The 12,313-nt window shown below is 53.0% G+C and overlaps 1 protein-coding gene across 2 annotated transcripts in view; it reads right to left on the minus strand.

Annotated features, from left to right (window-relative positions):
- Positions 1-7,839: 7,839 nt before the first annotated feature.
- Positions 7,840-12,313, minus strand: part of PRIMA1 (proline rich membrane anchor 1) — a 73,028-nt gene continuing 68,554 nt past the window's right edge. For both annotated transcript variants that reach the window (XM_030929744.1, XM_010384518.2), the window contains exon 5: positions 7,840-11,079. In XM_030929744.1, the coding sequence (XP_030785604.1) occupies positions 10,977-11,079 (103 nt within the window). In that variant the 3' untranslated portion in view covers positions 7,840-10,976. The remainder of the gene's footprint in view (positions 11,080-12,313) is intronic.

Genomic DNA, 12,313 nt, shown 5'->3' on the forward strand with positions numbered 1-12,313 from the left:
GGATCAGAGAAGATGGGTCCTCCCATCTCTTTCATGACCTGGGCCTCTGGCATTAATTGGACAATGCAGATCATTTATTATATGTCTTTAATAGAACTGATTGGCAAATATGTATATTGGGAAAATTGGTGTTTTGACAGTAATGGTAGGTTATTGAGAAGAATGAAGGGAGTGGTTGGAATCCAATGGAATAGTACCAAACTGTGTTTTTATGGAGTTTGAATGCTTTGGGAGATGGCTGATGTGTTATTAGTAAAAGGCTGGCCAGACCTTCACTGACAGGAACGAGTGGTGAGCCTCAGGTAAAGGGGATCCAAGAGAAACAATAATAGCCAGCATTTATTGAGCATCTACTAGATACAAAGCACTCTACATACATGATTTTTATTCCTTAGCCCCTTCCCCCCTGGATGAGATAAGCCTTATTATTATCCCCACTTTACAGGTTAGGCAACTGAGGCCCAGCGGTTAAGTGCCTTATCCAAGATCATGCAGCTGGCGGGAGTAGCATTAGGACTGAAGGCCGTCTGCCTCCAACACAGGGCCTCACTCAATACATGTTCATTTCTTTTCCCTGGTTTTGGGGTCTAGGCTCCTTTGGCTAAAATGTGCCAGAAGCATGGGGTAGAGAAATCTGAGGGTTTTTTTTCTTTGAGGTGGCTCAATGCTATTGGCATCTCTGTTTATCACTCCATCTGACACAGGTGTTTTCCCCTTGCTTTGGGAATTCATGTACGTGGAAAAAAAAATTTGGATTACGAATTAAATCACATTTAGTTTCCCACTGAATATAGTAGTTTCAGGAGAAAGAATAATTATGAGTAGAAGGTTGTGATGATAGGGCCGGGCACAGTGGCTCATGCCTGTAATCCCAGCACTTTGGGAGGCCGAGACGGGCAGGTCACCTGAGGTCAGGAGTTCGAGACCAGCCTGGCCAATATGGTGAAACCCCGTCTCTGCTAAAAATACAAAAATTAACCAGGCTTGGTGGTGCATGCCTATAGTCCCAGCTACTCGGGAGGCTGAGGCACAAGAATCGCTTGAACCCAGGAGGCAGAGGTTGCAGTGAGCCAACTGAGATCTTGCCACTGCACTCCAGCCTGGACGACAGAGCAAGACTCTGTCTCAAAAAATAAATAAATAAAGATTGTGATGATAAACTCTGTTAGATTTGGCCTATTGAGAGTTTACCCAGCCCTGAGGAAACTTGCCCCTAATTACTTGTAATCATAGCGACCAATAGGAGAGCCTGTCATATATAGCAATTTTGGTATAGTAACCTGTTAATCTTCGCAACAATGGTGTGAGCAGACACTTCTATTATTAACCCCATATTAGAAATGGGAAAAGGGAGGCATGGAGAGATTAAATAATTGCAGGAATCATTCAGTAAGAGATAGAGCAAAATTTGAATCTGAGTATTTTTACCTCCAAAGCCCAGGTCTGAGCTATTACATATTACCAATAGTTAAATGATAAGGAGTCCCTTGTTACTCCTGTGACCTCCAAGGCAACCTAGAGTCATTTAGTTCACAAGTTACTAACTGGCAGCCTGCTGGTTGGCCCTGGCCCAGAGCATATTTTCTTGTTTGTTTTTTTTTTGAGACAGAGTCTCGCTCTGTCGCCCAGGCTGGAGTTCAGTGGCACAATCTCGGCTCACTGCAAGCTCCGCCTCCCGGATTCACGCCATTCTCCTGCCTCAGCCTCCTGAGTAGCTGGGACTACAGGCGCCCGCCACCTCGCCCGGCCCCAGAGTGTATTTTCTTTGCTGAGCTTGAATTTCTAATTTCTTCTTTTGGTCTGGATACCTCCGGTGTAACATGCAGGCTCCAGCTTTGCTCAGTTCCTGCCACTGACCTCAGCCTCCAAAGCAAGAAGAACAACCCACGAGCCCATAGGCAAAAATCCTGCCACCTCTGGGCTGATTTACGAGGCCTGGTGTACTCATTGATTCACCTGCCTGGCCCTGCAGGGCAGTGGTTTTGCTCTCCACTTTAGATTGGCTCTCCCGTATTATGGGCCAAGAGGGGTGGGATGTACCCAGCACCACTCAGCCGTGCTCTCTGCCCCCATGCAGCCCTTCCTTTCCCTGGCATCACTCCTCTGCCCCCACCTGCCCCTCCATATGCCAACCATCAGCCCTGACCCTGTTTCAGGCCAGGGCTGTTCTCTCCAGCCCACAACCGTCCTGGATTCCTCTCACTCAGAGAAGCTGAGGTCAGGTGGGTGGGGCAAGGTGAGCCCCTGGCACCAGCTCTTCCCTGCAGGGTGTGCAGGACCTTTGTGGAAGCCACAGATTTGGCTGTTTTAGGAACAAAGAGCTGGCTTTTTAATTATGCAGCCCAGACAAGCTCCCCGCAGGTGGGCGGAGAAGGGAGCTTCCCAGGGCTGCCTGGCAGACGCCCTGATTTCCGCTCCTTGAAGTGGCCACTTGGAGAAGAAGGGAACCAGCAAGCAATCAAGCATGAAGGACAGAAACACTCTCCAGGTGAGGACAATCACTCTGCCCAGCGGGGTGCAGGGCGTGGGGGGCTCTGCGGACGGCGGGGTGTGCCCAGGGCCTCCAGCTTGCAGTGCAGAAGCTGGACTCCCATGCTGGGCTAGGGTGGGGGAGGCAGGTAGAGGGGAACCCAGACAGGGCTTTGCAGCCAGGTTGGTTCTCAGGGTTGGAGTCTGGACTTTCTTGCTAACTTGCTTTCTGACCACAGGCAAGTCATTGAATCTCACTAGGCCTCAGTTTCATCAACTGCAGAATGGAGATGGTAATTCCTCTCTCCTGTGAGGAGTGAAGGGAATGATGTCTGTCATGTACCCGGCACAGAATGGGAATCCCAAACAAGAATGGGAGCTAACCTTGATGAGGCACACCCTACTTGGTGCGTGCCTGGCTCTGTGTTGAATGCCTTGCAGTCACGCAGCCACTTATTCTTCACATTGTAATGCCATGTGGCAGCTGGTGTTTTGCTGAAATGAAATCACAGCTTGCAATGGGCATTTGGCTCCCATTCTTCTGAGCGTGGTGCTCCCACGCTGCTGGCTTCAAGTGGTGACTCACGGCTCCCCACGTCTCTGTGTTTGAATGAGCAACCGGGAAATCCTCCTCCATATGGCACGTTCTGCCAGCATTTGGATTTCACACCAGCATTTCGGTGTGAGCGCATGATGGGGTTTGGAATGGGGATACTATTTTGAAAATAATAAATGGATATGTTCTTTATTCTTCTCCAGGAAACCATGTGCCCCTGTCTAGTTGCATGGATTTCCTGGGGCAGGAGGAGGTTGGGATGTAGGGGAAATTCTGGCAGACAGGATGAGGAGTCAGACAGATCATCTCTTCAGGACCGCAGGGGATTGTCGGCAAAAGAAACGGGGAGACAAATTCAGGGGGGGCACTGGGAGGCCAGGTGGGCATGTCTTTACCTTTCCTCTTACGGGTGAGGGTGTTATAGAGATGCCTAGTTGAAAAAGCCCCAGGGAGCCCCGGAAGATGGTGGCACATAAACCTCGAAGCGCAGCATCCACAGCCCTCCCTGAACCAGGTGAGTGTGCAGAGTTCAGATGTCCCCATGGGCATTTAGGAACACGTGCAGAGGCCGCAGTCAGGAGGAGAAGGCTGCTTTAAGCCTGGACATGTGCAACTGGAGTGGTGGGGGCAGCGGTCACCCTTCGCCTAGAAAGGTCCAGGCATAGCCCCACAGTCACCTGTCCAGGAAGCAGCCCAGGCCAGCCCCTCTGCAGCAGAGACCTGTGAGAAGCCAGAAGATGCCGTGTGGCCTGAGCCCAGCTCCCCTGAACCAGGCTACAGACATCTGCTCAGGGGTAACCTGAGGGTGCTTCTTACAGGGAGCAGGCCCAGGAAGACGCCTCAATGACTAAGGGTCTATCTACAAGACACAGAGTCACCCAAAAGACTCTGGTCAAACCAGAAGAGGCTGCAATGCCATCAATTTGCAAATTCAGAGTTTTTATTCCTCTCCCCCCTCACCCCCAATGAGGTAGGAACTCTGGACAGTTATATGAAATAAAATGCTATGTTTTCCTTTATGCCTGTGTGTACTGTGTAAAATGTATAACCCACTGTTAATTAATGAATATTTCCCATGCCCAGCACGTTTGGCTGTTTGGAGGGCTGGATATTTGATGATGAATAAGGCCCCCTGCTCCCACCATCTTACATTGTAATGGGAGGAGAAAGGCAGGTACACAGATGGGCAATTGTTCTTAGGGGGTGAGAAGTGCTGTATTGAAAATAAACTCAGGTGATAGAATAGAGAATGATGAGACGTGCTTAAAGACAGGCACAGGTGGTAATCCGAAAAAGAGCCACTGGAGTTTATCTCCCCAACTTCACAGGTGAGAAATCCGAGGCTCAGAGGGAAAGAGCCTTGCAGAAGTCACCTATGAAGTGATTTTGTTAGACCCGCGGGTCCCTCATTGCAGCTCCTGTGTGCTTCCCACGGCCGGGGAGATGCTTGGCTATAAATCCAGCTGGAATGGACCATTTAAAATCCAAAAGGACCTGTCTGGGTTGGAAGAGCCTAGAACTAACTTGTAGCCACACAGAGCTAGGTCTGAATTGCAACTCTGTGCCTTAACTGCTTTTTTCCTTGTTTCCCCCCTTGGTAAGCCACTGAACCTCAGTTTACTCATCTGTACAGTGGGGGTAATCTTCCTGCCTCCTGGGCTTGCAGGGACTATTAAAGAGACAAAGTACATGAAGCCCTGGGAAGCTGGCCCTGAGTGTCTCTTTATCTCCACACTGGTGTCATTGTCGCTGTGCACATTGTGGGGCTGTTGCCACCACCAACCTACCCCTGGAGGGCAGAGGCCTTGTCTTGCTTCCCTCTGTATCCCCAGGACACACCCCCGGTCTCCAGTCAACACTAGGATATGAGTGAACAGCCTCTGTCTAGGGACTGCCAGGCTCAGGCAGCAGAGGATAACCGACTGGAAACATCCACCAGAGAGGGTAGAGAGTGGGAACTCTGCGTGCAGGGCTGTCTGTGCCGCCCAGGAGAGGAGGCATTCCTCCGGCTCTGTGCATGAGTGGGTTCATGTTCCATGTGTGTTCAGCGAGGAGGCTGCCTCTGAAGGGGACCTGGATAGCAGATGAGTGGTGGCCAGGCAGAACCTGGAGGGAGAGGTGAGCTGGGTAAGGACAGTGACGCCCAGCCAAGGGGTGGGCGTGGGAACACGAGGCTGGCAGTGAGTGGTTTGCTGGATGGTGGGGCGTGGGGTGGGGTGAGCAGTGAGGAGTGGGGCTGAGGAAGCCTCGGGGCCCGGGGCAGCTAGACTAAAGATGGGTCCACAACAGCCAGCAGGGTGGGCTTGAGTGCTCAGCTGGGCAGGCAGTGGTTGCGTGAAGTGAGGAGAAGCCTGAGGCAGGTGGAGAGAGGGAGTGGAAGTAGGGGATGGTATGGGGAGAGGCTGGGTAAGTGGAGGTGGGTTGGAGAGCAGATGGGAGGGCCCAGGTGGGACCCACCAGGTTGAAGGAGCTGGGGACCTCTGAGGTTTCGGCTTTGGGGCTGGGGCTTCGGGTGGGGGAAGCTGAACTCGGTGTTCAGTGTGGCACCTGGCTTGTAGCAGAGCCTCTTAAGGATCTGGGGACTGACTGACTGGATGAACATATGATGGAGAGCAGAAGGAGCCCCAGAGGAGAGCACGGAGAGGAGAGGAGGACAGGCTGGGAGTGCGGCTCCACCTGCCCCCACAAGCAGGCGCTCACAGAGCTGGATCTCCCAGACAAAGGCTGCCATAGGCGCCTGGAGCGCAGGCTGTGGACACCACTTGTGCCAGACATGGAGACAGGGCATCCTCTATGTGTCACATGACTGGTCTGCTACTTCCTAAGTGGAAGGATGGTAGAGGAACAGGAAACGAGTGACTCAGTGGGGGCTGTCATGAGCGTGGTGATGTGGGTGAGTCTGCCCAAAGGTGACGCCACAGCGCGGCCACGTTACTGAGTCAGGTTCCACCCAAAGCCAGCACAGCAGCTCACTCAGGCTGGCAGGACTGTCTTCTGTGATGTCACACCATAGTATCATGTGCAGGGAAGGCAGGAAGAAGAGTCTTCCTGCCATCACTCACTCCCATGCATCCAAGACAGTAATTCTGCCACCCTGCCAGGTGCTGGGCAGGGATGTCCTATGGGTCCTGCTGCATCTCCCACTTCACAGGCAGCAGCAGGACCCCAGAGCAGGACATGGAGCTGTAAGCCGGCCAGAGCATAGTTTGTCATGTTGGTCATAGGCGCTGTCACCAGTGACCAAAGTCCCCAGAGATGTGAGGTGGAGACACTGGGCTGGCCCCTAGGAAGGCTCTGACACTGCAGCTGTGTGTTGATGGCTCTTGGCGCCTGTATGCTCAGCTGATCACCACCTCCCTCTCCCAGGCTGGCCCTGGGTCCCTGTTCCCAGGCCCCTGCACAGGCAGGCAGAGCACAGCACATACGCCTGCCACTCCCTGCTGGCCTCCGGGCTTGCACCTGGACTGGGCGTGCACAGGAGTGGGTGTGAGGCCTGAGATGTCCCACTGAACCCTCACCAGCTTTCAGGCAGGCCCCAGGAGGGGGCAGTGGACAGAGGAGCCCTCACTATCACACAGGCTGTTTGATTAAGGACAACAGTTACAGTCATTGTAATGATGGCTGTCTTCTACTGCCTGTTTACTGTATGCAGACCAATGGCAGCTCACAGAGTCCCAGCCGCGAGGGGTGCTTATAACAGGAGTGCCTTTAAGAACTTCCATGTTCCCTCCATGCCCCTGATGCCTGGGACACAGGCCCCTCCCTCAGTTCCTGCACTGAGCTCCTGTCCCCTGGGCTGTGAGCCCAGTTGGGGGATAAACCTGCCTGACAGCTCTGGGCCCACAGGGCTCTTAGCTATTTCTCACTGAGCTAACTCGGAAGCCCCAGGGAACCCAGGTGGGCATGGGTGGGGCCCAGCTGCGCCTCAACAGTGCAGAGTGTGGGTTGTGGCCCCTTGCTTGTGCCCAGTGGCCGGGCCTTGGAGGCACCAGGTTGGGTTCACCCCCCAGCCCCATCCCTGTTTCCTGGTATGTGCTTGACCTTGACCATTGTGCTCCATCTCTGACCTGTCTCCTCACTCCAAAGATAAGGATGAGGTTGCTGCAGGGGCTACTTTTTCTCTTTTCCTACATCCCTCCTGGCCCATCAGATGGGAAGCTCTTCCCCATGGCTGCTTCCTGTGAGGCTTGCCTGAGGGTGCGCCTGGGGCGGGAAAACAAAGTAGCGGGGTGGTGGTGGGAGCTCAAGCCTGGGGGGCCCTGTGCCCTTTGCGGCCCTCTGCATAGGGGTGCAGGGCAAGCCTCCCTTCTCCATGCAACTGGCCAGGTAAGGGGGCTCTGCAGAGCAGCCTGTGGGTGTTGAGGTCTACACATGGGGTAGACATCCAGGAGGCTGACCCTGGCCACCGTCACCCTGCTGGTGTGGCTGGCTGATTCCTGCTCCCTGTGATTCCCGTGAGCACTTGTCAGCTTAGGGTGACCTTCTTGTCCCATTTTCCCCAGATACCCCCGGTTTTAGCCCTGAAAGTCCCGGGTTCAGGAAAATCTCTCACTCCCAGGGAAACTGGGAAGGTTGGTTGCCCTATTCTCAATTAAGTCAAAGGTCAAGGTGGTGGGTGGCAAGATGAGGGACAGAATTGGCTTTTGAAATCCCCATAAATACTGACCTAGGGCCATTGGGATGAAACATACAGAAATATCCCATAGCAGGTCCCCAGCCCAGCCCTGGAGTATAGCAGGACCCCAGTGAAGGATCTCCCCATTCCTCAGGCCCGCATTCTCCTTTCCCCCACCCCACAAACGACAACTGACAGGCATCTCTATATTTTTATTGAAAATAAAAAAGTCATGGTGCTTTCTGCCTCGTAAGTGGCATATGGACACCCCCAGTGCTGCCGGTCTTGCTTCCGGTACAAAAGTCTTAGCAGGAAATCAACCTTAATGGCTTGTTGGTGGATAAGACGGCATCAACTTGTACATTTGCCCATTGAGAGAACTCCCAGGAGCAACTGTCTTCTCCCCAGTACACGCGGCACATTGCTAAGGCAGATTTCAGGATATTCACATTCATGCATAACGTATCTCACACTACCTGGGCAGTTTAACTCATACTTTGTACAGATGCAGAGTACAGTAGCTGTATTTATATATATATATGTAGAGATCTCTTTAAATATATATAGCTATATATAATATATATGTTTATATTTTTACACCTATTAGTCTTTCTTCCAAAACTTCCTTTAGAAACTTCTTAGGAACACCTGAAACCTCTGGGAGATCCTGTGATCTGAGTTCCAAAGTTGGGGTCAACCGCGAGATGGCTGGAAAAGATCTATTTGAGAAAATGCGAAGGGAAGTGTATTTCATTCTTGACATCAGGGCTTGGACTAGCCTGAGAATCGGTGTGTGTCTAGAGACTGCCGGCTCATTTTAGATAGAAGTTCTAAGCTCAAATACTAGGCCGGCATGGTTTTAAGTACGCTTATGTCTCGTAAGCTCAAAATCTAGTGAGTCTCCCTTGCTGTGCCATGAGACTTATTTTTTGAATGGCCGGTCTTGGGTTTGGGGTGGGGTGTGGGTATTAAGTGAATATTTTAAAAAACTAGGCTCTTCCCTTGGTTTTTGCTAACTGGAGTGAGAAGGGATTTTACAAGTCCAACTGAGAGGGAATTTATGTGCAGACCAGAGCCCTGGATGCGTCAGTGGCTCAGGGAAGACGATACAGGCCCCAAAGCGTGGTGATGGCTCAGCTGATTCCTTGCCAGGAAGCCTTGCCTGGGGCTGGAAGATTAGGCTAACTGCAAAATCCAGGCTTCCTAGGTTTAAGCCAAGGTAGGGAAGGATGGGACCAGGTGAATGTGCAAAGCTGGGCTATGCCCAGCCCCTTCAGGCTGCCCAGCACTTCATGATCCCTTAGCCAAGAACCTCTCCTCTTGCAGAAGGTGCCCTCTGATCACTCCTGAGCTTCTGGACAGCCCAAGGCACGGGCACTTTCTCATGGTTGCAGCACAGGGTGGTGTGTGTTTAGGGCTAAGGTCCTGCCCAGGTGTCTGCTTAGGGCACAGCTTGGGGGTTCAGCAGGCACCAGGAGGCTGAAGGCAGTGGGGGACAGTGCCCTGGGGTGGGGTCTGCTGGGTTTCCCCCTTTGACCTGCTGCTGGCCCACATCCTCTGGCCTGTTTGTCACCTGGCTCCGCACCTCAAGAGCACTGTGAAGTACCAGCCAGGCCAGGGGCAGGGGCCGGCACTATGCTGATGCCCAGGTGTCCAGGGGAAGCAAAATTCAAATCCAAACCCCAAACAAGTCCTCAAATAGAAGGAAATGAGGAAAGAAGAAAAATCCTTTATGGGAGGGTATGCCCTGGGCCTGTCCTCAACCTCCACCTGCTGACCTGGGCAGGACAATGACACACAGACAGCTCTCTGGGCACTAGGACTCTGGGACAATGGGCATTTTAAGGTTTGGCCCAAATGGGGACCAGTTTTCAGGTGTGTCTATCTTCCCCGGACTTCAAAGTCTCACCGGTAGCTTAAACACCTACCAGAGGAGTACACTGGAGGTTTAGGAGGCAAATTAGGTCTTACAGGGCTCGACAGTGGAACCATTCAATGCATTAGGTTCCTTCTGAGCACATATGTAGGGGCGGTGGGGAGAGCCACAGGGCCAGGAGTTTCCCACTCATTTTCCAGGAGATGCAAAATCATCCTGTCTCCATGGGCTTCCTGATGTGGCCCACAGGGAAGGCAGCCACTTGGGAGATAGGCCAACCAGGCAGGGGTTACCAACCTGAAGGACTCCTCTCCTCCTGCCCCATTTCATCCCTTGATCCTCCAACCACACTGGAGGGCTCAGTGCTTCTATAGCATGAGATCTGTTTAGACATTGATAGGAAGACACTGGAAGAACAATACCTCCTTCTTGGTGACTGGGGCTCGGGGAGGGTAAAGTGGGGAGAGGATGGAGGACTCTGGAAGAGGGCCTGAGTACAACAGTCAGGCCTCAGGGGACTGTGGGGACATCCAGCGCCTGGCCAGCGTCAGCCTGGTACAGCATGCCCACAGTGGATTTGGCACAAGTAGTGGCCTCTGCCGACTAAGGCAGGGCCTGGCTCACATAGATGCATCAGTTCCTATGGGGTCAAGTGTGGGGATGAGTCTGAGGACAGGTGCAGTGGCCTCTGCCCTTGCCCAGTGGCCCTGGGCCGCGGGTTCAGTGAGTCGTTTTGCCCCTGGAAGGCCAGACACTGCCCCCGAGTGTAAACGCACTCCTATGTCTGCTCAGGGAGGGGATTTTGCAGGCTGGGCTCACAGCCCTCCGTGGTAGGCAGTCAGGAGCCTAGGGTGTGGGGTGTCAGTGGGGATAGGAGGGAGAAGGCAGGCCCTGAAGATTGACAACAATTGCAGATGGGGTGATGAATAGATGTGTGGGAAGCACCTTTGAAAGGGGACGTCTGTCTCCTGGCTGTGCCGATGGCTTCTGTTGAGAATGTGAACAGAGGAGCAGGCAGGCTTCCTGGGAGGAGGAGAGGTTTTCCGGCAGGGAGTGGGCCCTGGACCATCTTTCTTTTGGCTAAAGGGGGATGCCTCCCTGCCACAGCAGAGAGACAGATCCCCCTGGCTTCGCCAGTGCGCATGCTTTAGACAGCAGCTGGGGGCAGTCGACAGACCAGACACCAGACAGGGAGGAGGATGTGGAGGGCCTGGGGTGGGGACTGCCCAGGTGCTGCATGCAGCATGAGCCGGGCTCAGCCTGGTGTCCGAGCTGCCTTGGCCCGCAGGCTGACCAGGGGCAAGCCTGGGAAGAGAATGGTTTCTCCTTCGGGAGGCTCGGGGCCTGTGAGGCAATGAAGTCCTGGACAAGCTCAGAGTTAGCTCATGTCCACCTGCTTTCCCATGTCCACCAGTGCCACCAAGGTGTCCCTCTGGCCAGCGGGTCCAGGGCCTGCAGACTCACACCACTGTGTTGTTCACATCTACTCCTTTGTTGCTCTGCGAAGTACTCATGGGATACTCAGCAACGCTGGTGCCATTTTCGTCTTTTCTCAGTGGTTTCCTGGAAGTGCGGGGAGGGGACAGGGAAGGCAAGGGACGGGGAGGCAGGGACACCATTAGTTATCAATGATGGTGGGGTGTAACCTCCAGCTAGCATCCCTACTCCGTGAGAGTGTCAGAAGGAAGCCCACAGCTCTGTTCTTGGTTAGCATCCTTGGGCTTTTAGTCCTTGAGGGGTTAATCAGCAGCTGGACGTGCTCTCAACTCGGGTGTCATGAAAACCGGGGCACAGTTGAGAGGGAAAGAGGGGAGCTATTAATGATGAAACAGGGACAACAGGTATGAGTCAGGGCTGTTTTGGACAAACAAGAAAGTATGTTCAGTCTAGCACGGTCAAGCTTTGACTGATCTCTTTGATCAGGGCACAGTTAACAGACGTGCTAGGGGGTGAGTTCTGCAATCTTCCTCAGTGTGGGCAAAGGCAAATGCAAAATGTGATGAAGCAGATGGTGGTAGTGGTGATGCTGGTGGTAATGGTGGTGGTAGTGGTGATGCTGGTGGTAATGGTGGTGATGGTAGTGGTGATGCTGGCGGTAATAGTGGTGGTGCTAGTGGTCATGCTGGTGATGCTGGTGGTCATGGTGGTGGTGGTGGTGATGCTGGTGGTAATGGTGGTGGTGGTAGTGGTAGTAGTGATGCTGGTGGTAATCGGGTGGTGATGGTAGTGGTGATGTTGGTGGTAATGGTGCTGATGGTAGTGGTGATGCTGGTGGTAATGGTGGTGGTGGTAGTGGTGATGCTGGTGGTAATGGTGGTGGCGGTGGTAGTGGTGATGCTGGTGGTAATGGTGGTGGTGGTAGTGGTGATGCTGGTGGTAATGGGGTGGTAGTGGTAGTGGTGATGCTGGTGGTAATCGGGTGGTGGTGGTAGTGGTGATGATGGTTTTGGTGCTGGTGGAGGTAGTAATGGTAATGGTGGCAGCAGTGATGATGCTAATAATGGTGGTGATGATAGTGATGGTTAGGGTAATGGTGGTGGTGATGGTTGGGTTGACAGTGATGATGATGGTGATACTGGTGATGGAGGTGATGATGGTGGAGAAGGTCATAATGGTGGTGGTGATTGTAATCATGGTTATGGTGGTGGAGGTGGTACTGATGGTGGTGGTGGCAGTGGTGGTGGTGATGGTGATAGTGGTAATGATGATGGGGTGAAGATGATGGTAACGATGATGATAGTGATGATTTGGGTAATGGTGGTGGTGATGGTTGGGTTGACAGTAGTGGTGATGGAGG

This window comes from Rhinopithecus roxellana, chromosome 5, assembly GCF_007565055.1.
Source record: "Rhinopithecus roxellana isolate Shanxi Qingling chromosome 5, ASM756505v1, whole genome shotgun sequence".
Taxonomy (NCBI): Eukaryota; Metazoa; Chordata; class Mammalia; order Primates; family Cercopithecidae; genus Rhinopithecus; species Rhinopithecus roxellana.